Below are 26,448 nucleotides of genomic sequence, written 5' to 3'. Positions count from 1 at the left end.
ATCGACCCACCCTCGCCCTTCCACCCCCCCCGCCCTTCCACACACCCCCGATCCACCCCCCTCGCCCTTCCACACACCCCCGATTGACCCTCCCTCGCCCTTCCACCCCCCGCTGTTCGATCTCCCCTCGCCCTACTCCCCACCAATCGACCCCCCCCTCCCCCTTCCACCCCCCTCTAGATCCACCCCCCTCCGCCTACCACCCCCCCCAGATCGACCCTCCCTCGCCCTTCCATCCCACCCAGATCCACCCCCCCCTCCTCCTTCCACCCCCCCGATCGACCTCCCTCGCCCTTCCACACACCCCCGATCGACCCCCTCTCGCCCTTCCACCCCCACCCGCTGATCGACCCCCTCCTCGCCCCACCACCCCCCCGCCGATCGACCCACCCTCGCCCTTCCACCCCCCCGCTGATCGACCCACCCTCGCCCTTCCACCCCCCCCCGCCGATGCACCCCCTCGCCCTTCCACACACCCCCGATCCACCCCCCTCTCCCTTCCACACACCCCCGATCCACCCCCCCCTCGCCCTTCAACACCCCCCCGATCCACCCCCCCTCTCCCTTCCACACACCCCCGATCCACCCCCCCCTCGCCCTTCCACACCCCACCGATCCACCCCCTCGCCCTTCCACACACCCCCGATCCACCCCCCCCTCGCCCTTCAACACACCCCCGATCCACCCCCCCTCGCCCTTCAACACACCCCCGATCCATCCCCCCCTCGCCCTTCAACACCCCCCCGATCCACCCCCCCCTCGCCCTTCAACACACCCCCGATCCACCCCCCCTCTCCCTTCCACACACCCCCGATCCACCCCCCCTCGCCCTTCCACACCCCCCCGATCCACCCCCCTCGCCCTTCCACACACCCCCGATCCACCCCCCTCGCCCTTCCACACACCCCCGATCCACCCCCCTCGCCCTTCCACACACCCCCGATCCACCCCCCCTCGCCCTTCCACACACCCCCGATCCACCCCCCCTCTCCCTTCCACACACCCCCGATCCACCCCCCTCGCCCTTCCACACCCCCCCGATCCACCCCCCTCGCCCTTCCACACCCCCCCGATCCACCCCCCTCGCCCTTCCACACACCCCCGATCCACCCCCCCTCGCCCTTCCACACACCCCCGATCCACCCCCCCTCTCCCTTCCACACACCCCCGATCCACCCCCCCTCGCCCTTCCACACCCCCCCGATCCACCCCCCTCGCCCTTCCACACACCCCCGATCCACCCCCCCTCGCCCTTCCACACACCCCCGATCCACCCCCCCTCTCCCTTCCACACACCCCCGATCCACCCCCCTCGCCCTTCCACACACCCCCGATCCACCACCCCTCCCCCATCCACCCCCCCAGATCGACCTCCCTCGTCCTTCCACACCCCTCGCCCTTCCACACCCCCCCTTGCCATTCCACCCCCCGCTGTTCGATCTCCCCTCGCCCTACTCCCCACCAATCGACCCTCCCTCGCCCTTCCACCCCCCAGATGGATCCCCTCCTCGCCCTTCCACCCCCCCGCCGATCCACCCACCCTCGCCCATCCACTCCCCCCGCCGATCCACCTCCCCTTTCAACCCCCCAAATCCAGCCCCCCTCGCCCTTCCACCCCCCCCCAGATCCAACCCCCCTCGCCCTTCCACACACCCCCGATCCATCCCCTCCTCGCCCTTCCACACACCCCCGATCCACCCCCCCTCGCCCTTCCACACACCCCCGATCCACCCCCCCTCGCCCTTCCACACACCCCCGATCCATCCCCTCCTCGCCCTTCCACACACCCCCGATCCACCCCCCCTCGCCCTTCCACACACCCCCGATCCATCCCCTCCTCGCCCTTCCACACACCCCCGATCCACCCCCCCTCGCCCTTCCACACACCCCCGATCCATCCCCTCCTCGCCCTTCCACACACCCCCGATCCATCCCCTCCTCGCCCTTCCACACACCCCCGATCCACCCCCCCCGCGCCCTTCCACCCCCGATCCGCACCCCCCCTCGCCCTTCCACCCCCGATCCACCCACCCTCGCCCTTCCACTCCCCCCGCCGATCCACCCCCCCTTTCAACCCCCCAAATCCACCCCCTTCCCCCTTCTCCCCCCCCCAAATCCAGCCCCCCTCCCCCATCCCCCCCAGATCGACCTCCCTCGCCCTTCCACCCCCGATCCGCCCCCCTTCGCCCTTCCACCCCCGACCCGCCCCCCCTCGCCCTTCCACCCCCGATCTGCCCCCCCTCGCCCTTCCACTCCCGATCTGCCCCCCCTCGCCCTTCCACCCCCGATCTGCCCCCCCTCGCCCTTCCACCCCCGATCCGCCCCCCCTCGCCCTTCCACCCCCGATCCGCCCCCCCTCGCCCTTCCACTCCCCCCGCCGATCCACCCCCCCTTTCAACCCCCCAAATCCAGCCCCCCTCCCCCTTCTCCCCCCCCAAATCCAGCCCCCCTCCCCCTTCCCCCCCCCAGATCGACCTCCCTCGCCCTTCCACACACCCCCGATCCACCCCCCCTCCCCCTTCCACCCCCCCCAATCGACCTCCCTCGTCCTTCCACCCCCCTCGCCCTTCCACTCCCCCCGCCGATCCACCCCCCCTTTCAACCCCCCAAATCCACCCCCCCCCTTCTCCCCCCCCAAATCCAGCCCCCCTCCCCCTTCCCCCCCCTTCCCCCCCCCCCAGATCGACCTCCCTCGCCCTTCCACCACCCCAGATCCACCCCACCTCCCCCTTCCACCCCCCCCAATCGACCTCCCTCGTCCTTCCACCCCCCTCGCCCTTCCACACACCGCCGATCCACCCCCCCTCGCTCTTCCACCCCCGATCTACCCCCCCTCCCCCTTCCCCCTTCCACCCCCCCCCAGATCGACCTCCTTCGTCCTTCCAACCCCCCTCGCCCTTCCACACACCCCGATCCACCCCCCTCGCCCTTCCACACACCCCCGATCCACCCCCCTCGCCCTTTCACACACCCCCCCCTCCCCCTTCCACACCCCCGATCGACCCCCCCTGGCCCTTCCACCCCCGATCCACCCCCCCTGGCCCTTCCACCCCCGATCCACCCCCCCTGGCCCTTCCACCCCCGATCGACCCCCCTCGCCCTTCCACCCCCGATCCACCCCCCCTGGCCCTTCCACCCCCCAGATGGATCCCCTCCTCCCCCTTCCACCCCCCCCAGATCCACCCCCCCTCCCCCTTCCACCCCCCCCAGATCCAGCCCCCCTCGCCCTTCCACCCCCCCCCAGATCCACCCCCCCTCGCCCTTCCACCCCCCCAGATCCACCCCCCCTCGCCCTTCCACCCCCCCAGATCCACCCCCCCTCATCGACTCCCCCTCACCCTTCCACCCCCCCAGATCCACCCCCCTCGCCCTTCCACCCCCCCAGATCCACCCCCCCTCGCCCTTCCACCCCCCCAGATCCACCCCCCCTCCCCTTCCACCCCCCTCGCCCTTCCACCCCCCCAGATCCACCCCCCCTCGCCCTTCCACCCCCCCAGATCCACCCCCCCTCCCCTTCCACCCCCCTCGCCCTTCCACCCCCCCAGATCCATCCCCCCTCGCCCTTCCATCCCCCCAGATCGACTCCCCCCGCCCTTCCACCCCAGCCAGATCGATGTCCCCTCGCCCTTCCATCCCACCCAGATCCACCCCCCCTCGCCCGTCCACCCCCGATCCACCCCCCCTCGCCCTTCCACCCCCCCCAGATCGACCCCCCTCGCCCTTCCAAACCCCCGCTGATCCACCCCCCCTCGCCCTTCCACCCCCCCCAGATCGACCCCCCTCGCCGTTCCACCCCCCCGCTGATCGACCTCTGCTCGCCCTTCCACCCCCCCAGATCCACCCCCCCTCGCCCTTCCACCCCCCCAGATCCACCCCCCCTCCCCTTCCACCCCCCTCGCCCTTCCACCACCCCAGATCTACCCCCCCTCCCCCTTCCACCCCCCCCCAGATCGACCTCCCTCGTCCTTCCAACCCCCCTCGCCCTTCCACACACCCCGATCCACCCCCCTCGCCCTTCCACACACCCCCCCTCCCCCTTCCACACCCCCGATCGACCCCCCCTCGCCCTTCCACCCCCGATCGACCCCCCTCGCCCTTCCACCCCCGATCCACCCCCCCTGGCCCTTCCACCCCCCCAGATCCACCCCCCCTCATCGACTCCCCCCACCCTTCCACCCCACCCAGATCCACCCCCCCTGGCCCTTCCACCCCCCAGATAGATCCCCTCCTCCCCCTTCCACCCCCCCCAGATCCACCCCCCCTCCCCCTTCCACCCCCCCCAGATCCACCCCCCCTCGCCCTTCCACCCCCCCCAGATCCACCCCCCCTCGCCCTTCCACCCCCCCAGATCCACCCCCCCTCGCCCTTCCACCCCCCCAGATCCACCCCCCCTCATCGACTCCCCCCACCCTTCCACCCCACCCAGATCCACCCCCCCTCGCCCTTCCACCCCCCCAGATCCACCCCCCCTCATCGACTCCCCCCACCCTTCCACCCCACCCAGATCCACCCCCCCTCGCCCTTCCATCCCACCCAGATCCACCCCCCCTCGCCCTTTCACCCACGATCCACCCCCCCTCGCCCTTCCACCCCCCCCAGATCGACCCCCCTCGCCCTTCCACCCCCCCCAGATCCACCCCCCCTCGCCCTTTCACCCCCGATCCACCCCCCCTCGCCCTTCCACCCCCCCAGATCGACCCCCCTCGCCCTTCCACCCCCCCCAGATCCACCCCCCCTCGCCCTTCCACCCCCCCAGATCCACCCCCCTCGCCCTTCCACCCCCCCAGATCCACCCCCCCTCGCCCTTCCACCCCCCCCAGATCCACCCCCCTCGCCCTTCCACCCCCCCCAGATCGACCCCCCTCGCCCTTCCACCCCCCCCAGATCCACCCTCCCTCGCCCTTCCACCCCCCCAGATCCACCCCCCTCGCCCTTCCACCCCCCATCGCCCTTCCACCCCCCCAGATCCACCCCCCCTCCCCCTTCCACCCCCCTCGCCCTTCCACCCCCCCAGGCCCTTCCACCCCCCCAGATCGACTCCCCCCGCCCTTCCACCCCAGCCAGATCGATGTCCCCTCGCCCTTCCATCCCACCCAGATCCACCCCCCCTCGCCCGTCCACCCCCGATCCACCCCCCCTCGCCCTTCCACCCCCCCGCCGTTCCACCCCCCCGCTGATCGACCTCTGCTCGCCCTTCCACCCCCCCACTGATCCACCTACCCTCGCTCTTCCACCCCCGATCGACCCCTGCCTCACCCTTCCACACCCCCACTGGTCAATCCCCCCTCGCTGATCGACCCCCACTCGCCCTTCCACCCCCGATCGACCCTCCCCTCACCCCCACTGTCAATCCCCCCTCGCTGATCGACCCCACCTCGCCCTTCCACCCACGATCGACCCCCTCTCGCCCTTCCACCCCGAATCCACCCCCCCTCGCCCTTCCACCCTCCCCTCGCCCTTCCACCCCCCAGATCGATCCCCTCCTCACCCTTCCACCCCCGATCCACTCCCCCCTCGCCCTTCCACCCCTCCGCTGATCGATCCCCCCTCGCCATTCCACCCCCCCGCTGATCGACCCCCCTCGCCCTTCCACCCCCCAGATCGACCCCCCTTGCCCTTCGACCCCTCCGCTGATCGACCCCCCTCGCCCTTCCACCCCCCACCGATCGACCCCTGCTTGCCCTTCCAACCCCCCACTGTTCGACCCCCCTTGCCCTTCCCCCCACCAATCGACCCCCTCTCGCTCTTCCACCCCCGATCGACCCCCCCTTCGCCCTTCCACCCCCCAGATCGATCCCCTCCTCACCCTTCCACCCCCCTGCTGATCGACCCCCCCCCTCGCCCTTCCACACCCCTGCTGATCGACCCCCCCTCGCCCTTCCACCCCCCCGCTGATCGACCCCCCCTCGCCCTTCCACACCCCTGCTGATCGACCCCCCCTCGCCCTTCCACACCCCTGCTGATCGACCCCTCCTCACCCTTCCACCCCCCTGCTGATCGACCCCCCTTCGCCCTTCCACCCCCCAGATCGATCCCCTCCTCACCCTTCCACCCCCCTGCTGATCGACCCCCCCCCCTTCCACACCCCTGCTGATCGACCCCCCCTCGCCCTTCCACCCCCCCGTTGATCGACCCCCCCTCGCCCTTCCACCCCCCCGCTGATCGACCCCCCCCGCCCTTCCACCCCCCCGCTGATCGACCCCCCCTCGCCCTTCCAACCCCCCGCTGATCGATCCCCCCTCGCCCTTCCACCCCCTGCTGATCGACCCACCCCTCGCGCTGATTGACCCCCACCGCACTTCCACCCCCCGATGGACCCTCCTCGCCCTTCCCACCCCCCCATGGACCCTCCTCGCTCTCCCCCCCCCCCCCCATGGACCCTCCTCGCCCTCCCCCCCCCCCCATGGACCCTCCTCGCCCTCCCCCATGGACCCTCCTCGCCCTCCCCCATGGACCCTCCTCGCCCTTCCCCCCCCCACGGACCCTCCTCGCCCTTCCCCCCCCACTGACCCTCCTCGCCCTCCCCCGCCTCCATGGACCCTCCTCGCCCTTTCCCCCCCACTGACCCTCCTCGCCCTTTCCCCCCCATGGACCCTCCTCGCCCTTTCCCCCCCATGGACCCTCCTCGCCCTTCCCCCCCCCACTGACCCTCCTCGCCCTTTCCCCCCCATGGACCCTCCTCGCCCTTCCCTTCCCCCCATGGACCGCCCTTCCCCCCATGGACCGCCCTCGCCCTTCCCCCCATGGACCCTCCTCGCCCTTCCCTTCCCCCTTCTCCCCCCCCCCCCCATGGACCCTCCTCGCCCTTCCCTTCCCCCTTCTCCCCCCCCCCATGGACCCTCCTCGCCCTTCCCTTCCCTCCCCCCCCCCATGGACCCTCCTCGCCCTTCCCTCCCCCCCCCCCCCCCCATGGACCCTCCTCGCCCTTCCCTTCCCCCTTCTTCCCCCCCCCCCCCCGGACCCTCCTTGCCCTTCCGTTCCCCCCTTCCCCCCCCATGGACCCTCCTCGCCCTTCCCTTCCCCCTTCCCCCCCCACCATGGACCCTCCTCGCCCTTCCCTTCCCCCTTCCCCCCCCATGGACCCTCCTCGCCCTTCCCTTCCCCCCATGGACCGCCCTTCCCCCCATGGACCGCCCTCGCCCTTCCCCCCATGGACCCTCCTCGCCCTTCCCTTCCCCCTTCTCCCCCCCCCCCCATGGACCCTCCTCGCCCTTCCCTTCCCTCCCCCCCCCCCCCCCATGGACCCTCCTCGCCCTTCCCTTCCCCCTTCTTCCCCCCCCGCCCCGGACCCTCCTTGCCCTTCCGTTCCCCCTTCCCCCCCCATGGACCCTCCTCGCCCTTCCCTTCCCCCTTCCCCCCCCAACATGGACCCTCCTCGCCCTTCCCTTCCCCCTTCCCCCGCCAACATGGACCCTCCTCGCCCTTCCCTTCCCCCTCATGGACCACCCTTCCTCCCCCCCCCCCCCCAATGGACCACCCTTTTCCCCCCCCCCATGGACCACCCTTTCCCCCCCCCCCCCCCCCAATGGACCACCCTTTCCCCCCCCCCCCATGGACCACCCTTTCCCCCCCCCCCCCAATGGACCACCCCTTTCTCCCCCCCCCCCATGGACCACCCCCTTTCCCCCCCCAATGGACCACCCCTTTCCCCCCCCCCCAATGGACCACCCCTTTCCCTCCCCCCCCCCAATGGACCACCCCTTTCCCTCCCCCCCCCCCCCAATGGACCACCCCTTTCCCCCCCCCCCCCCCCAATGGACCACCCCTTTCCCCCCCCCCCCCCCCAATGGACCACCCCTTTCCCCCCCCCCCCCCCCAATGGACCACCCCTTTCCCCCCCCCCCCCCCCCCCCCATGGACCACCCCCTTTCCCCCCCCAATGGACCACCCCTTTCCCCCCCTCCCCCAAATGGACCACCCTTTCCCCCCCCCATGGACCCCTCACCCTTCCGCCCATTGACTCCCCTCCCCTTCCACCCATTGACTCCCCTCCCCTTCCACCCATTGACTCCCTCCCCCTTCCACCCATTGACCCCTCCCCCTTCCACCCATTGACCCCCCCTCCACTTCCCCCCATTGACCCTCCTCGACCTCCCGATTGACTCCTCACCTTCCCCCATCGACCCCTCACCCTTCCACCCATCGACCCCTCACCCTTCCCCCAATGACCCCTCAACCTTCCCCCCCATTGACCCCTCACCCTTCCCCCCATTGACCCCTCACCCTTCCCCCAATGACCCCTCACCCTTCCCCCCCATTGACCCCTCACCCTTCCCCCCCATTGACCCCTCACCCTTCCCCCAATGACCCCTCACCCTTCCCCCCATTGACCCCTCACCCTTCCCCCCATTGACCCCTCACCCTTCCCCCCCATCGACCCCTCACCCTTCCCCCCCCATCGACCCCTCACCCTTCCCCCATTGACCTCTCACCCTTCCCCCCCATCGACCCCTCACCCTTTCCCCCATCGACCCCTCACCCTTTCCCCCCATCGACCCCTCACCCTTCCCCCATTGACCTCTCACCCTCCCCCCAATTGACCTCTCACCCTCCCCCCCATTGACCTCTCACCCTCCCCCCCATTGACCTCTCACCCTCCCCCCCATTGACCTCTCACCCTTTCCCCCCCATTGACCTCTCACCCTTCCCCCCCCATTGACCCCTCACCCTTTCCGCCGCCCCCCCCATTGACCCCTCACCCTTTCCGCCCCCCCCATTGACCCCTCACCCTTTCCGACCTCCCCCCCAATTCCCTGTAAAATAGACCCTCTATCCCCCGCCCTGGTACCTATGAGCGACAAGAGCGGGGCCCAGGCTCCTCCGGAGTAGCTGCAGCGTGCAGCCAGGACGAGCCCTCGCCCTCAGCAGGACACCCGCCGCCGCCGCCATCATCAACACCGACCTTCAGAGACCGAGGTGGTGTGTGGGGGGGAGAACCGGAAACCACCGGTTACTTCACATCCGCCCCCATTCCGCGGCCGCCATCTTCCTGAGGGGCGGACCGACCAATCAGGCGTCGGCGAGCGACACCATCGCCGTCACCGCGGGGGGCGGACCCACCAATCGGGAATCCCCCCTGAGAGGAGCCGCGCCGGCGGGCTGCGGCTTGCGCGCGCAGTCTCTGGGGTCGGGCGGCGTAAAGGCCCGCCATCTTGCTGAGGGGCGCCAGGGCTGATATTCGCGGCGAAGTGGAGTGTTCTCCGCCATATTAGTGAGGGGCAAAACGCGGTATTTGACCTCCGAGCTGACGGTTGGGTTTCAAATACCAAGAGCGGGGGGAAGGGAAAAATGTCGTCCACCATCTTTTAGTGGGGCATGGACCAACATTGCGGCTGGCCTCCATATTACTGAGGGGCACGTGCCGTCATCAAACAGAAAAAAAATCCTTCCAATTGGGTTAATATGCAAAATAATGACATCGCATGTATTTTTTAAAAGAATGAGTTAGGTTTTGAATAGGATCAATTTTGAATATGATCAATCACTAGTTTGAATTTTTACCGCCCAGACCCCTCCGCCCTGCCCACCGGAATGCCCCTTAAAAACATGGCCGACAACGGCAACTGAACGGGCAACCTCCCCTGCCCCTCAGAAAGATGGCGGAGGCAGCCCTCGGTTTCCCATTCGCCCGCCGGCCCCTCCCCCATTTAGCGGAACCATCACTGGGTCGCGTGAATCTCCCACCCTCAATGGGGTTGGCGGAGGGTGGGGGGGGGGAGAGTGAAAAAGGATAAGAATCAACTTTGACCAGCGGACAAGGGGTTTTGCAAAAATAACCATTAATTGAGTGTTGCAACATTGGCCAACTGCAAATAGTGTCCGGCGGAATAAACATGTATGTGCGCTACCCTATGCAATTAATCAACCCCACAAAGCCTTGGCGAATCAATTGCTGGGATGCTTTCGCCTTGCATGCTGGGCAATGTAGTCCAGCGCTTCATTATTCAGCGCGTTGTGATTGCGCGGTAATACTACATCTCCCAGACGCCCTGGCGGCCAAGTTTCCTTCGTCCAATAGAGTCTGGACCTGACGGACGCCCCGCCTCCAAACACTAACAACGTGTCAACCCGCAGAACATGCGCGCATGCGTAGTCTGTGACCATGAGTGGAGGCTGGCCAGAAAGACTACATTTCACATTGGTCTTGGTCGGCGTGTAACGTCGATGCGCGATTACGTCAGCGCCTGGGCCGAGGCGGCGGGCGGCGATCCAGGGGGCACTCTGGGAGTTGTGGTCCGCTGGGGTGGGGGAGGGCGGTCCTAACCCCTGCGGGAGACTACGGTTCCCGTCGGGCGTCGCGGCGGCGGCGGCGGCTCGGCGCCCCGCCCCCCCCAGCCCGCGCGTGGCCACGCCCACCGCCTCCTTCTTCCAACGGCCGGGAGAGGAAGATGGCGGAGCTGGCGAGGTGGCGGTGCTGGCTGCCTTAGCGAGGAGGAGTGTGGTGGTGGGGGGGAGAAAACAGGAGCGTGAAAGGAGGCTGGCGGGAGGAAGACTCAGAGACAGACCGCTTTTTATTTCTTTATCTTCTCTCTTCTTCCTCCAATCCCTGTCTGAGGAGGGGGGACAGAGAGAGGGGGGGAGGGGGGGTCACTATCCAAGATGGCCGCCTCTCCCCTTTCCCATTGACATCTACCCACCAACCCAACACAGAGACAATATATGCCTCACTACTCTTCCCCAAGACCCCATTTTGGCGTGGTTGACTGAACAGACCCTGAGGACCTTCAGGAAGCCAGGATCTGGCTTTGGGGACTCTTTGAAGACCCCCTCCCCGCACTCCCGTTCCTTGCATTCCACTGTCAAACAATAAGGGGGAGTGGGGGGGTGTCCCCTTGCAACCCTACCCTTGCAAAGCCCCCCTTGCAACCCCCCTTGCACTACCCCCTTGAACTCCCACTCTCTCGCTGCATCTGACCACAATTAACCGCTCAAGCCGAGGGGAGCATCAAGACGGGCGAGTCAGTTCGCAGCTTCCCCAAGAGAGGCGACTGGGCTCCCCGGGTCTTTGCGCCCGAGGCAAAAGCAGGCACCCTTCGGGGTTTTTTGCGACTGTGCGCCTCCCCTCAGTTAGTCTCCCGAGGTGCCAACCTGGTCGCTCGCCTGAGCACCGACGAGAGAGAGAGAGGGGGGCAGTGGCCAGCTCCCTGTGATAAGTGAGTGGCTGTTGGGTGCTGTCTTCCTTGTGCCAACACATCAAAATATACCTAAGGATAGGAGGAATAAGAGCGCTCTCAGTCAGTGCCCTGGGTTGAACAGACAATTGAGGGCTGTTTTGCACACCAACCCACGACGCAGTCATCCTCTGGATTGTCACGTTGACTAAAGTGTCCACCACAGCCCACCGCGGCACGCGGTTCACCCGTCACCAAAAGACTGCCTGGCTTGTTTACCTGGACTCTCTTCTGTACAAGAGCGTCTGCGTTTTTGCTGGTCAAACAGGCTGAACTGACGACAAGTGGATTGGAGTACTCTGTTCATTGGCTGTTTCATTTGTCGGTGGAGCGTTTTCGTTTCACTGATCGGCGGTTTTGGTGGACAGAGAGCAGGAGGGAGTAAGATGACAAGGAGCCAAGGAGGGAGCGGGCACCATCCAGTCGTTCTCCACGTGGAATAGCAACACAGAGTGCTCCCGTCTCGATCACCGCTGGCCAGCTCTCCACTTGCTACATTCCAGAGTGTGGGAAGGTGACATTGGGAATTGTGAGCTGGGAATCCCGGAGCGCCGGTGCTTGCTTGCGGACCGGAAGGACGGTGCCAGGCCACCCTGCCCTCGGCGATGGCAGACGCCAAGCGGAGCAGCCAGCAGTGGCCGGAGGAGCAGGTGAACCGGGAGCACGGGCTCTACTCCTTGCACCGGATGTTCCAGATTGTGGGCGCACAGCTCACCCACCGCGACGTGCGGGTGCTCTCCTTCCTCTTCGTCGACGTCATTGAGGACTACGAGCGCGGCATGATCCGGAGCGGGCGCGACTTCTTCCTGGCGCTGGAGCGCCAGGGGCGCTGCGACGAGACCAACTTCCGGCAGGTGCTACAGCTGCTGCGCATTATCACGCGGCACGACCTGCTGCCCTACGTCACGCTGAAGCGCAGGAAGACGGGTAAGAGAGAGGGGGTGACCGTCTGGGCTGGCAGAGAGATGGCACTTGGTTAGAGCTCCCACACACGCAAGAGGATGTGAGCAGTGTGCCTCGAGTGTGCGATACCGCAAGCAGGTGTCAGCCACGTGCGGCCTGGCCCTCCCTGCCACAAAGCATCCTCCCTTTCGCGCCTTTGCACAATGTCAGAATGCTCATTGAAGACCGAAAAGTGCTGCTCTGTCGGAGGGTCAGTGCTGAGGGAGGGCCGCACGGCCACAGGGTCAGTGCTGAGGGAGGGCCGCACTGTCGGAGGGTCAGTACTGAGGGAGGGCCGCACTGTCAGAGGGTCAGTACTGAGGGAGAGCCGCACTGTCGGAGGCAGTACTGAGGGAGGGCCGCACTGTCGGAGGGTCAGTGCTGAGGGAGTGCCGCATTGTCGGAGGGCTCAGTACTGAGGGAGCGCCGCACTGTCGGAGGGTCAGTGCTGAGGGAGCCCCGCACTGTCGGAGGGTCAGTACTGAGGGAATGCCGCGCTGTCGGTGGGTCAGTGCTGAGGGAGTGCCGCACTGTCGGAGGGTCAGTGCTGAGGGAGTGCCGCACTGTCGGAGGGTCAGTACTGAGGGTGCGCCGGACTGTCGTAGGGTCAGTACTAAGGGAGTGTCACACTGTCGGAGGGTCAGTACTCAGGGAGTGTCACACTGTCGGAGGGTCAGTACTGAGGGAGAGCCGCACTGTCGGAGGGTCAGTACTGAGGGAGTGCCGCACTGTGGGAGGGTCAGTACTGAGGGAGGGCCGCACTGTCGGAGGGTCAGTACTGAGGGAGAGCCGCACTGTCGGAGGGTCAGTACTGAGGGAGGGCCGCACTGTCGGAGGGTCAGTGCGGAGGGAGGGCCGCACTGTCGGAGGGTCAGTACTGAGGGAGGGCTGCACTGTCGGAGGGTCAGTACTGAGGGAGGGCCGCACTGTCGGAGGGTCAGTACTGAGGGAGGGCCGCACTGTCGGAGGGTCAGTACTGAGGGAGTGCCGCACTGTCGGAGGGTCAGTACTGAGGGAGTGCCGCACTGTCGGAGGGTCAGTACTGAGGGAGAGCCGCACTGTCGGAGGGTCAGTACTGAGGGAGGGCCGCACTGTCGGAGGGTCAGTACTGAGGGAGGGCCGCACTGTCGGAGGGTCAGTACTGAGGGAGGACCGCACTGTCGGAGGGTCAGTACTGAGGGAGGGCCGCACTGTCGGAGGGTCAGTGCTGAGGGAGCCCCTCGCTGTCGGAGGGTCAGTACTGAGGGTGCGCAGGACTGTCGGAGGGTCAGTACTGAGGGAGTGTCACACTGTCGGAGGGTCAGTACTCAGGGAGTGTCACACTGTCGGAGGGTCAGTACTGAGGGAGAGCCGCACTGTCGGAGGGTCAGTACTGAGGGAGGGCCGCACTGTCGGAGGGTCAGTACTGAGGGAGGGCCGCACTGTCGGAGGGTCAGTACTGAGGGAGTACCGCACTGTCGGAGGGTCAGTACTGTGGGAGTGCCGCATTGTCGGAGGGTCAGTGCTGAGGGAGAGCCGCACTGTCGGAGGGTCAGTGCTGAGGGAGAGCCGCACTGTCGGAGGGTCAGTGCTGAGGGAGAGCCGCACTGTCGGAGGGTCAGTACTGAGGGAGTGCCGCACTGTCGGAGGGTCAGTGCTGAGGGAGCGCCGCACTGTCGGAGGGTCAGTACTGAGGGAGCGCCGCACTGTCGGAGGGTCAGGACTGAGGGAGTGTGGTCTGTGGAAGGGTCAGTGCTGAGGCACAGCCGCACTGTCGGAGGATCAGTACTAAGGGAGTATCGCACTGTGTGGGAGGGTCAGTACTGAGGGAGGGCCGCACTGTGTGGGAGGGTCAGTACTGAGGGAGGGCCGCACTGTCGGAGGGTCAGTACTGAGGGAGAGCAGCACTGTCGGAGGGTCAGTACTGAGGGAGCGCCGCACTGTCGGAGGGTTCAGTGCTGAGGGAGCGCCGCACTGTCGGCGGGTCAGTGCTGAGGGAGTGCCGCACTGTCGGAGGGTCAGTGCTGAGGGAGCGCCGCACTGTTGGAGGGTCAGGACTGAGGGAGTGCCGTAGTGTCGGAGGGTCAGGACTGAGGGAGAGCCGCGCTGCCAGAGGGTCAGTACTGAGCGAGAGCCGCACCGTGGGAGGGTTCAGTACTGAGCGAGAGCCGCACCGTGGGAGGGTTCAGTATTGAGGGAGCGCCGCACTGTCGGAGGGTTCAGTGCTGAGGGAGCGCCGCACTGTCGGAGGGTTCAGTACTGAAGGAGTGCCGCACTGTCGGACGGTCAGTGCTGAGGGAGGGCCGCACTGTCGGAGGGTCAGTACTGAGGGAGCCCCGCACTGTCGGAGGGTCAGTACTGAGGGAGCCCCGCACTGTCGGAGGGTCAGTACTGAGGGAGCGCCGCACTGTCGGAGGGTCAGGACTGAGGGAGTGCCGCACTGTCGGAGGGTCAGTACTGAGGGATCCCCGCACTGTCGGAGGGTCAGTGCTGAGGGAGAGCCGCACTGTCGGAGGGTCAGTGCTGAGGGAGAGCCGCACTGTCGGAGGGTCAGTACTGAGGGAGAGCCGCACTGTCGGAGGGTCAGTACTGAGGGAGGGTCGCACTGTCGGAGGGTCAGTGCTGAGGGAGCCCCTCGCTGTCGGAGGGTCAGTACTGAGGGTGCGCAGGACTGTCGGAGGGTCAGTACTGAGGGAGTGTCACACTGTCGGAGGGTCAGTACTCAGGGAGTGTCACACTGTCGGAGGGTCAGTACTGAGGGAGAGCCGCACTGTCGGAGGGTCAGTACTGAGGGAGAGCCGCACTGTCGGAGGGTCAGTACTGAGGGAGGGCCGCACTGTCGGAGGGTCAGTACTGAGGGATCCCCGCACTGTCGGAGGGTCAGTGCTGAGGGAGCCCCGCACTGTCGGAGGGTCAGTACTGAGGGAGGGCCGCACTGTCGGAGGGTCAGTGCTGTGGGAGTGCCGTACTGTCGGAGAGTCAGTACTGTGGGAGTGCCGCACTGTCGGAGGGTCAGTACTGAGGGAGTACCGCACTGTCGGAGAGTCAGTACTGTGGGAGTGCCGCACTGTCGGAGGGTCAGTACTGAGGGAGTACCGCACTGTCGGAGGGTCAGTACTGTGGGAGTGCCGCACTGTCGGAGGGTCAGTGCTGAGGGAGAGCCGCACTGTCGGAGGGTCAGTGCTGAGGGAGAGCCGCACTGTCGGAGGGTCAGTGCTGAGGGAGAGCCGCACTGTCGGAGGGTCAGTACTGAGGGAGGGCTGCACTGTCGGAGGGTCAGTACTGAGGGAGTGCCGCACTGTCGGAGGGTCAGTACTGAGGGAGCGCCGCACTGTCGGAGGGTCAGTACTGAGGGAGCGCCGCACTGTCGGAGGGTCAGGACTGAGGGAGTGTGGTCTGTGGAAGGGTCAGTGCTGAGGCACAGCCGCACTGTCGGAGGATCAGTACTAAGGGAGTATCGCACTGTGTGGGAGGGTCAGTACTGAGGGAGGGCCGCACTGTGTGGGAGGGTCAGTACTGAGGGAGGGCCGCACTGTCGGAGGGTCAGTACTGAGGGAGCGCCGCACTGTCGGAGGGTTCAGTGCTGAGGGAGCGGCGCACTGTCGGAGGGTTCAGTGCTGAGGGAGCGCCGCACTGTCGGAGGGTTCAGTGCTGAGGGAGCGCCGCACTGTCGGAGGGTTCAGTGCTGAGGGAGCGCCGCACTGTTGGAGGGTCAGTGCTGAGGGAGCGCCGCACTGTTGGAGGGTCAGGACTGAGGGAGTGCCGTAGTGTCGGAGGGTCAGGACTGAGGGAGAGCCGCGCTGCCAGAGGGTCAGTACTGAGCGAGAGCCGCACCGTGGGAGGGTTCAGTACTGAGCGAGAGCCGCACCGTGGGAGGGTTCAGTACTGAGGGAGTGCCGCACTGTCGGAGGGTTCAGTAATGAAGGAGTGCCGCACTGTCGGACGGTCAGTGCTGAGGGAGGGCCGCACTGTCGGAGGGTCAGTACTGAGGGAGCCCCGCACTGTCGGAGGGTCAGTACTGAGGGAGCGCCGCACTGTCGGAGGGTCAGTACTGAGGGAGCGCCGCACTGTCGGAGGGTCAGGACTGAGGGAGTGCCGCACTGTCGGAGGGTCAGTACTGAGGGATCCCCGCACTGTCGGAGGGTCCGTGCTGAGGGATCCCCGCACTGTCGGAGGGTCAGTGCTGAGGGAGCCCCGCACTGTCGGAGGGTCTGTACTGAGAGAGAGCCGCACTGTCGGAGGGTCAGTACTGAGGGAGTGCCGCACTGTCGGAGGGTCAGTACTGTGGGAGCGCCGCACTGTCGGAGGGTTCAGTGCTGAGGGAGCGCCGCACTGTCGGAGGGTCAGTACTGAGGGAGCGCCGCACTGTCGGAGGGTCAGTACTGAGAGAGAGCCGCACTGTCGGAGGGTCAGTACTGAGGGAGTGCCGCACTGTCGGAGGGTCAGTGCTGAGGGAGGGCCACACTGTCGGAGGGTCAGTACTGAGGGAGTGCCGCACTGTCGGAGGGTCAGTACTGTGGGAGCGCCGCACTGTCGGAGGGTTCAGTGCTGAGGGAGGGTCGCACTGTCGGAGGGTCAGTACTGAGGGAGGGCCGCACTGTCGGAGGGTCAGTGCTGAGGGAGCGCCGCACTGTCGGAGGGTTCAGTGCTGAGGGAGCGCCGCACTGTCGGAGGGTCAGTACTGAGGGAGCGCCGCACTGTCGGAGGGTCAGTGCTGAGGGAGCGCCGCACTGTTGGAGGGTCAGGACTGAGGGAGTGCCGTAGTGTCGGAGGGTCAGGACTGAGGGAGAGCCGCGCTGCCAGAGGGTCAGTACTGAGCGAGAGCCGCACCGTGGGAGGGTTCAGTACTGAGGGAGCGCCGCACTGTCGGAGGGTTCAGTACTGAAGGAGTGCCGCACTGTCGGACGGTCAGTGCTGAGGGAGGGCCGCACTGTCGGAGGGTCAGTACTGAGGGAGCCCCGCACTGTCGGAGGGTCAGTACTGAGGGAGCGCCGCACTGTCGGAGGGTCAGTACTGAGGGAGCGCCGCACTGTCGGAGGGTCAGGACTGAGGGAGTGCCGCACTGTCGGAGGGTCAGTACTGAGGGAGTGCGGCACTGTCGGAGGGTCCGTGCTGAGGGATCCCCGCACTGTCGGAGGGTCAGTGCTGAGGGAGCCCCGCACTGTCGGAGGGTCTGTACTGAGAGAGAGCCGCACTGTCGGAGGGTCAGTGCGGAGGCAGGGCCACACTGTCGGAGGGTCAGTACTGAGGGAGGGCCGCACTGTCGGAGGGTCAGTACTGAGGGAGAGCCGCACTGTCGGAGGGTCAGTACTGAGGGAGTCCCGCACTGTCGGAGGGTCAGTACTGAGGGATCCCCGCACTGTCGGAGGGTCAGTGCTGAGGGAGGGCCGCACTGTCGGAGGATCAGTACTGAGGGAGGGCCGCACTGTCGGAGGGTCAGTGCTGAGGGAGTGCCGCACTGTCGGAGGGTCAGTACTGAGGGAGAGCCGCACTGTCGGAGGGTCAGTACTGAGGGAGAGCCGCACTGTCGGAGGGTCAGTACTGAGGGAGGGCCGCACTGTCGGAGGGTCAGTACTGAGGGAGGGCCGCACTGTCGGAGGGTCAGTGCTGAGGGAGAGCCACACTGTCGGAGGGTCAGTGCTGAGGGAGGGCCGCACTGTCGGAGGGTCAGTACTGAGGGAGGGCCGCACTGTCGGAGGGTCAGTGCTGAGGGTGGGCCGCACTGTCGGAGGGTCAGTACTGAGGGAGCGCCGCACTGTCGGAGGGTCAGTACTGAGGGAGGGCCGCACTGTCGGAGGGTCAGTACTGAGGGAGGGCCGCACTGTCGGAGGGTCAGTACTGAAGGAGTGCCGCACTGTCGGAGGGTCAGTACTGAGGGAGGGCCGCACTGTCGGAGGGTCAGTGCTGAGGGAGAGCCACACTGTCGGAGGGTCAGTACTGAGGGAGCGCTGCACTGTCGGAGGGTCAGTACTGAGGGAGGGCCGCACTGTCGGAGGGTCAGTGCTGAGGGAGGGCCGCACTGTCGGAGGGTCAGTACTGAGGGAGCGCCGCACTGTCGGAGGGTCAGTACTGAGGGAGGGCCGCACTGTCGGGGGGTCAGTACTGAGGGAGAGCCGCACTGTCGGAGGGTCAGTGCTGAGGGATCCCCGCACTGTCGGAGGGTCAGTGCTGAGGGAGCCCCGCACTGTCGGAGGGTCAGTACTGAGGGAGGGCCACACTGTCGGAGGGTCAGTACTGAGGGAGTGCCGCACTGTCGGAGGGTCAGTACTGAGGGAGTGTCGCACTGTCGGAGGGTCAGTACTGAGGGAGTGTCGCACTGTCGGAGGGTCAGTACTGAGGGAGTGTCGCACTGTCGGAGGGTCAGTTCTGAGGGAGTGCCGCACTGTCGGAGGGTCAGTTCTGAGGGAGTGCCGCACTGTCGGAGGGTCAGTGCTGAGGGAGGGCCACACTGTCGGAGGGTCAGTACTGAGGGAGTGCCGCACTGTCGGAGGGTCAGTACTGTGGGAGTGCCGCACTGTCGGCGGGTCAGTGCTGAGGGAGTGCCGCACTGTCGGAGGGTCAGTACTGAGGGAGTGCCGCACTGTCGGAGGGTCAGTGCTGAGGGAGGGCCGCACTGTCGGAGGGTCAGTGCTGAGGGAGAGCCACACTGTCGGAGGGTCAGTGCTGAGGGAGCGCTGCACTGTCGGAGGGTCAGTGCTGAGGGAGGGCCGCACTGTCGGAGGGTCAGTGCTGAGGGAGGGCCGCACTGTCGGAGGGTCAGTACTGAGGGAGCGCCGCACTGTCGGAGGGTCAGTACTGAGGGAGGGCCGCACTGTCGGGGGGTCAGTACTGAGGGAGAGCCGCACTGTCGGAGGGTCAGTGCTGAGGGAGGGCCGCACTGTGGGAGGGTCAGTGCTGAGGGAGGGCCGCACTGTGGGAGGGTCAGTACTGAGGGAGGGCCGCACTGTCGGAGGGTCAGTGCTGAGGGCGGGCCACACTGTCGGAGGGTCAGTACTGAGGGAGTGCCGCACTGTCGGAGGGTCAGTACTGTGGGAGTGCCGCACTGTCGGAGGGTTCAGTGCTGAGGGAGCGCCGCACTGTCGGCGGGTCAGTGCTGAGGGAGTGCCGCACTGTCGGAGGGTCAGTGCTGAGGGAGCGCCGCACTGTTGGAGGGTCAGGACTGAGGGAGTGCCGTAGTGTCGGAGGGTCAGGACTGAGGGAGAGCCGCGCTGCCAGAGGGTCAGTACTGAGCGAGAGCCGCACCGTGGGAGGGTTCAGTACTGAAGGAGTGCCGCACTGTCGGACGGTCAGTGCTGAGGGAGGGCCGCACTGTCGGAGGGTCAGTACTGAGGGAGCCCCGCACTGTCGGAGGGTCAGTACTGAGGGAGCCCCGCACTGTCGGAGGGCCAGTACTGAGGGAGCGCCGCACTGTCGGAGGGTCAGTACTGAGGGAGCCCCGCACTGTCGGAGGGTCAGTACTGAGGGAGCGCCGCACTATCGGAGGGTCAGGACTGAGGGAGTGCCGCACTGTCGGAGGGTCAGGACTGAGGGAGTGCCACACTGTCGGAGGGTCAGGACTGAGGGAGTGCGGCACTGTCGGAGGGTCAGTGCTGAGGGATCCCCGCACTGTCGGAGGGTCAGTGCTGAGGGAGCCCCGCACTGTCGGAGGGTCAGTGCTGAGGGAGCCCCGCACTGTCGGAGGGTCAGTACTGAGGGAGCCCCGCACTGTCGGAGGGTCAGTACTGAGGGAGCGCCGCACTGTCGGAGGGTCAGGACTGAGGGAGCGCCGCACTGTCGGAGGGTCAGGACTGAGGGAGTGCCGCACTGTCGGAGGGTCAGGACTGAGGGAGTGCCGCACTGTCGGAGGGTCAGGACTGAGGGAGTGCGGCACTGTCGGAGGGTCAGTGCTGAGGGATCCCCGCACTGTCGGAGGGTCAGTGCTGAGGGAGCCCCGCACTGTCGGAGGGTCAGTGCTGAGGGAGAGCCGCACTGTCGGAGGGTCTGTACTGAGGGAGTGCCGCACTGTCGGAGGGTCAGTGCTGAGGGAGGGCCACACTGTCGGAGGGTCAGTACTGAGGGAGTGCCGCACTGTCGGAGGGTCAGGACTGAGGGATCCCCGCACTGTCGGAGGGTCAGTGCTGAGGGAGCCCCGCACTGTCGGAGGGTCAGTGCTGAGGGAGCCCCGCACTGTCGGAGGGTCAGTGCTGAGGGAGAGCCGCACTGTCGGAGGGTCAGTACTGAGGGAGGGCCGCACTGTCGTAGGGTCAGTACTGAGGGAGGGCTGCACTGTCGGAGGGTCAGTACTGAGGGAGCGCCGCACTGTCGGAGGGTCAGGACTGAGGGATCCCCGCACTGTCGGAGGGTCAGTGCTGAGGGAGCCCCGCACTGTCGGAGGGTCAGTGCTGAGGGAGCCCCGCACTGTCGGAGGGTCAGTGCTGAGGGAGAGCCGCACTGTCGGAGGGTCAGTACTGAGGGAGGGCCGCACTGTCGTAGGGTCAGTACTGAGGGAGGGCTGCACTGTCGGAGGGTCAGTACTGAGGGAGCGCCGCACTGTCGGAGGGTCAGTACTGAGGGAGCGCCGCACTGTCGGAGGTTCAGTGCTGAGGGAGTGTGGTCTGTGGAAGGGTCAGTGCTGAGGCACGGCCGCACTGTCGGAGGGTCAGTACTAAGGGAGTATCGCACTGTGTGGGAGGGTCAGTACTGAGGGAGTGCCGCACTGTCGGAGGGTCAGTACTGAGGGAGGGCCGCACTTTGTGGGAGGGTCAGTACTGTGGGAGTGCCGCACTGTCGGAGGGTCAGTACTGAGGGAGGGCCGCACTGTCGGAGGGTCAGTACTGAGGGAGCGCCGCACTGTCGGAGGGTCAGTGCTGAGGGAGTGCCGCACTGTCGGAAGGTCAGTACTGAGGGAGTACCGCACTGTCGGAGGGTCAGTACTGAGGGAGCCCCGCACTGTCTGAGGGTCAGTACTGAGGGAGCCCCGCACTGTCTGAGGGTCAGGACTGAGGGAGCGACGCACTGTCGGAGGGTCAGGACTGAGGGAGCGCCGCACTGTCGGAGGGTCAGTACTGAGGGATCCCCGCACTGTCGGAGGGTCAGTGCTGAGGGAGCCCCGCACTGTCGGAGGGTCAGTGCTGAGGGAGCCCCGCACTGTCGGAGGGTCAGTGCTGAGGGAGTGCCGCACTGTCGGAGGGTCAGTACTGAGGGAGTGCCGCACTGTCGGAGGGTCAGTGCTGAGGGAGGGCCGCACTGTCGGAGGGTCAGTACTGAGGGAGAGCTGCACTGTCGGAGGGTCAGTACTGAGGGAGTGCCGCACTGTCGGAGGGTCAGTGCTGAGGGAGTGCCACACTGTCGGAGGGTCAGTACTGAGGGAGTGCCGCACTGTCGGAGGGTCAGGACTGAGGGATCCCCGCACTGTCGGAGGGTCAGTGCTGAGGGAGCCCCGCACTGTCGGAGGGTCAGTGCTGAGGGAGAGCCGCACTGTCGGAGGGTCAGTACTGAGGGAGTGCCGCACTGTCGGAGGGTCAGTACTGTGGGAGTGCCGCACTGTCGGAGGGTCAGTACTGTGGGAGTGCCGCACTGTCGGAGGGTCAGTGCTGAAGGAGAGCCGCACTGTCGGAGGGTCAGTGCTGAGGGAGAGCCGCACTGTCGGAGGGTCAGTACTGAGGGAGGGTCGCACTGTCGGAGGGTCAGTACTGAGGGAGCGCCGCACTGTCGGAGGGTCAGTACTGAGGGAGCGCCGCACTGTCGGAGGGTCAGTACTGAGGGAGTGTGGTCTGTGGAAGGGTCAGTTCTGAGGCACGGCCGCACTGTCGGAGGGTCAGTACTAAGGGAGTATCGCACTGTGTGGGAGGGTCAGTACTGAGGGAGGGCTGCACTGTCGGAGGGTCAGTACTGAGGGAGGGCCGCACTGTCGGAGGGTCAGTACTGAGTGAGTGTGGTCTGTGGAAGGGTCAGTGCTGAGGCACGGCCGCACTGTCGGAGGGTCAGTACTAAGGGAGTATCGCACTGTGTGGGAGGGTCAGTACTGAGGGAGGGCCGCACTGTGTGGGAGGGTCAGTACTGAGGGAGGGCCGCACTGTCGGAGGGTCAGTACTGAGGGAGAGCAGCGCTGTCGGAGGGTCAGTACTGAGGGAGCGCCGCACTGACGGAGGGTCAGTACTGAGGGAGCGCCGCACTGTTGGAGGGTCAGTACTGAGGGAGTGCCGCACTGTCGGAGGGTCAGGACTGAGGGAGGGCCGCACTGTCGGAGGGTCAGTACTGAGGGAGGGCCGCACTGTCGGCGGGTCAGTACTGAGGGAGGGCCGCACTGTCGGAGGGTCAGGACTGAGGGAGTGCCGCACTGTCGGAGGGTCAGTACTGAGGGAGGGCCGCACTGTCGGCGGGTCAGTACTGAGGGAGGGCCGCACTGTCGGAGGGTCAGTGCTGAGGGAGCGCCGCACTGTTGGAGGGTCAGGACTGAGGGAGTGCCGTAGTGTCGGAGGGTCAGGACTGAGGGAGAGCCGCGCTGCCAGAGGGTCAGTACTGAGCGAGAGCCGCACTGTGGGAGGGTTCAGTACTGAGGGAGCGCCGCACTGTCGGAGGGTTCAGTACTGAGGGAGCGCCGCACTGTCGGAGGGTCAGTGCTGAGGGAGTGCCGCACTGTCGGAGGGTCAGTACTGAGGGAGCGCCGCACTGTCGGAGGGTTCAGTACTGAGGGAGCGCCGCACTGTCGGAGGGTCAGTGCTGAGGGAGTGCCGCACTGTCGGAAGGTCAGTACTGAGGGAGTACCGCACTGTCGGAGGGTCAGTACTGAGGGAGTGTGGTCTGTGGAAGGGTCAGTGCTGAGGTACGGCCGCACTGTCGGAGGGTCAGTACTGAGGGAGGGCCGCACTGTCGGAGGGTCAGTGCTGAGGGAGGGCCGCACTGTCGGAGGGTCAGTGCTGAGGGAGGGCCGCACTGTCGGAGGGTCAGTGCTGAGGGAGGGCCGCACTGTCGGAGGGTCAGTGCTGAGGGAGGGCCGCACTGTCGGAGGGTCAGTGCTGAGGGAGGGCCGCACTGTCGGAGGGTCAGTGCTGAGGGAGGGCCGCACTGTCGGAGGGTCAGTGCTGAGGGAGGGCCGCACTGTCGGAGGGTCAGTGCTGAGGGAGGGCCGCACTGTCGGAGGGTCAGTGCTGAGGGAGGGCCGCACTGTCGGAGGGTCAGTGCTGAGGGAGGGCCGCACTGTCGGAGGGTCAGTGCTGAGGGAGCCCCGCACTGTCGGAGGGTCAGTGCTGAGGGAGCCCCGCACTGTCGGAGGGTCAGTGCTGAGGGAGCCCCGCACTGTCGGAGGGTCAGTACTGAGGGAGCCCCGCACTGTCGGAGGGTCAGTACTGAGGGAGCGCCGCACTGTCGGAGGGTCAGTACTGAGGGAGTGCGGCACTGTCGGAGGGTCAGTACTGAGGGAGAGCCGCACTGTCGGAGGGTCAGTACTGAGGGAGGGCCGCACTGTCGGAGGGTCAGTACTGAGGGAGGGCCGCACTGTGGGAGGGTCAGTGCTGAGGGAGGGCCGCACTGTCGGAGGGTCAGTGCTGAGGGATCCCCGCACTGTCGGAGGGTCAGTACTGAGGGAGGGCCGCACTGTCGGAGGGTCAGTGCTGAGGGATCCCCGCACTGTCGGAGGGTCTGTACTGAGAGAGAGCCACACTGTCGGAGGGTCAGTGCGGAGGCAGGGCCACACTGTCGGAGGGTCAGTGCTGAGGGATCCCCGCACTGTCGGAGGGTCAGTACTGAGGGAGTGCCGCACTGTCGGAGGGTCAGTGCTGAGGGAGGGCCACACTGTCGGAGGGTCAGTGCTGAGGGAGGGCCACAGTGTCGGAGGGTCAGTACTGAGGGAGTGCCGCACTGTCGGAGGGTCAGGACTGAGGGATCCCCGCACTGTCGGAGGGTCAGTGCTGAGGGAGCCCCGCACTGTCGGAGGGTCAGTGCTGAGGGAGAGCCGCACTGTCGGAGGGTCAGTACTGAGGGAGTGCCGCACTGTCGGAGGGTCAGTACTGAGGGATCCCCGCATTGTCGGAGGGTCAGTGCTGAGGGAGAGCCGCACTGTCGGAGGGTCAGTGCTGAGGGAGTGAGTCCTGTCGGAGGGTCAGTACTGAGGGAGTGAGTCCTGTCGGAGGGTCAGTACTGAGGGAGTGCTGCACTCGGTTGGTCTGAACTCCCTTTTCGGAGTGCCAGTGTGGTCGGAGTAAACCTCCTTTGCAGGATTGGTGCCATGGGAGCAGGGTACTGTTCCAGGGTCAGTACCAATGGAGCTATTCCAGTAGACCCGTACTGTGCTCTCTGATGCCCACATGATTAACCCGATGTCTTTGTTTTGGGTTCTGGTGCGAATCATCAAATATGGATGTGTCTCTCGGAGCCATTCCTGGGTTGTGTGTCTTGTCAGTTGTTATGGGCAGTTGATATGGTCACTGACCTCAGCACCTCCTTTCCTCAGTTTCTCCAGATCCAGTGGATAAATATCTCGAGGACACGTCAGTAACCTACGTGATGCCACGCACATTGGCATCAAGTGGAGCACCCGAATGTGGCAAATCAGGTACTTACACAGAGTCACCTTACACACTCTCAGGACAGGGACAGCATGGGGTTAGATACAGAGGAAAGCTCCCTCTACACTGTCCCCCATCTAACACTCCCAGGACAGGGACAGCACGGGGTTAGATACAGAGTAAAGCTCCCTCTACACTGTCCCCCATCAAACACTCCCAGGACAGGTACAGCGCGGGGTTAGATTAGATTACATTACATTACATTACAGTGTGGAAACAGGCCCTTCGGCCCAACAAGTCCACACTGACTCGCCGAAGCGCAACCCACCCATACCCCTACATTTAACCCTTACCTGACACTACGGGCAATTTAGCATGGCCAATCCACCCTAACCTGCACATCCCTGAACACTATGGGGTAATTTAGCATGGCCAATCCACCCTAACCTACACATCCCTGAACACTATGGGGTAATTTAGCATGGCCAACCCACCCTAACCTACACATCCCTGAACACTATGGGGTAATTTAGCATGGCCAATCCACCCTAACCTACACATCCCTGAACACTATGGGTAATTTAGCATGGCCAATCCACCCTAACCTACACATCCCTGAACACTATGGGGTAATTTAGCATGGCCAATCCACCCTAACCTACACATCCCTGAACACTATGGGGTAATTTAGCATGGCCAATCCACCCTAACCTACACATCCCTGAACACTATGGGGTAATTTAGCATGGCCAATCCACCCTAACCTACACATCCCTGAACACTATGGGGTAATTTAGCATGGCCAATCCACCCTAACCTGCACATCTTTGGACTGTGGGAGGATACCGGAGCACCCGGAGGAAACCCACACAGACGCAGGGAGAATGTGCAAACTCCGCACAGTCAGTTGCCTGAGGCGGGAATTGAACCCGGGGCTCTGGCACTGTGAGGCAGCAGTGCTAACCACTGTGCCACTGTGCTGCCGACAAAGTAGATACAGAGTAAAGCTCTCTCTACACTGTCCCCACATCAAACCCTCCCAGGACAGGGACAGCACGGGGTTAGATACAGAGTAAAGCTCTCTCGACACTGTCCCCCCCATCAAACCCTCCCAGGACAGGGACAGCACGGGGTTAGATACAGAGTAAAGCTCCCTCTACACTGTCCCCCCCCCCATCAAACACTCCCAGGACAGAGACAGCACGGGGTTAGATACAGAGTAAAGCTCCCTCTACACTGTCCCCCCATCAAACCCTCCCAGGGACAGGGACAGCCCGGGGTTAGATACAGAGTAAAGCTCCCTCTACACTGTCCCCCCCCATCAAACCCTCCCAGGGACAGGGACACCATGATAAATGTGAAGTCCTGTGAGTGTGCTGCTGGTCTGAAATAAAAACCGACCGTGTTGGTCAAACTCAGCATGTCTGGCTCCATCTGGGGATGTCCTATTAGTTTGAAGCCTTTACCTTCTATCTGACCCCCAGATGTTTGCCGGTGGGCTGACCTTCTGCCTTTCCCGTTTGTAAATCGCGTCGTGCCCGGTATTTAATCCAGAGAGGCCCTCCATCTGCTCTTACCCGGTTGGTTTCTCTGCAGAGTCCGCTCACCGCTTGCTGTGTTGTGCACCGGGAGCAGGGCCTCCCCTTCGCCAGAGAGTCTGTCGGGGCCGGGCGCCAGCGCACAGTCGTGGCAAGCGAAAGAAATCGACCCTCGTCGAGCCCAACGAGAAGCAGACGTGCGGTAAGCTTGTGAGGGTGGCATGCCACGGAGGAGATCCCAGTGCCACTTTCCCCACTTGATATCTGTGTCACCGTCGCTGGGCTCTCTCCCGCTACGGCCCGTCTCTCTGCACGTGCACCCTCCCTTCTGGA

The 26,448-nt window shown here is 65.6% G+C and overlaps 3 protein-coding genes across 3 annotated transcripts in view; 2 read left to right on the top strand and 1 right to left on the bottom strand.

Annotated features, from left to right (window-relative positions):
* ndufs2 (NADH:ubiquinone oxidoreductase core subunit S2) overlaps positions 1 to 8,942 on the bottom strand; it is a 49,892-nt gene extending 40,950 nt beyond the window's left edge. The window contains exon 1 of the mRNA XM_072564705.1: positions 8,789 to 8,942. Within this exon, the coding sequence (XP_072420806.1) occupies positions 8,789 to 8,892 (104 nt within the window). The 5' untranslated portion in view covers positions 8,893 to 8,942. The remainder of the gene's footprint in view (positions 1 to 8,788) is intronic.
* The window catches only part of LOC140468612 (uncharacterized), a 1,157,363-nt gene that overhangs the window by 649,491 nt on the left and 481,424 nt on the right, over positions 1 to 26,448 (top strand). The window lies entirely within an intron of this gene.
* Positions 10,358 to 26,448, top strand: part of dedd (death effector domain containing) — an 18,297-nt gene continuing 2,206 nt past the window's right edge. Inside the window, exons 1-3 of the mRNA XM_072564704.1 lie at positions 10,358 to 12,098; positions 24,523 to 24,624; positions 26,174 to 26,317. Of these exons, the coding sequence (XP_072420805.1) occupies positions 11,777 to 12,098; positions 24,523 to 24,624; positions 26,174 to 26,317 (568 nt within the window). The 5' untranslated portion in view covers positions 10,358 to 11,776. The remainder of the gene's footprint in view (positions 12,099 to 24,522; positions 24,625 to 26,173; positions 26,318 to 26,448) is intronic.

This window comes from Chiloscyllium punctatum, chromosome 47 (genome assembly GCF_047496795.1).
Source record: "Chiloscyllium punctatum isolate Juve2018m chromosome 47, sChiPun1.3, whole genome shotgun sequence".
NCBI classification, from domain to species: domain Eukaryota; kingdom Metazoa; phylum Chordata; class Chondrichthyes; order Orectolobiformes; family Hemiscylliidae; genus Chiloscyllium; species Chiloscyllium punctatum.
This window is presented reverse-complemented; position numbering and strand designations above follow the sequence as displayed.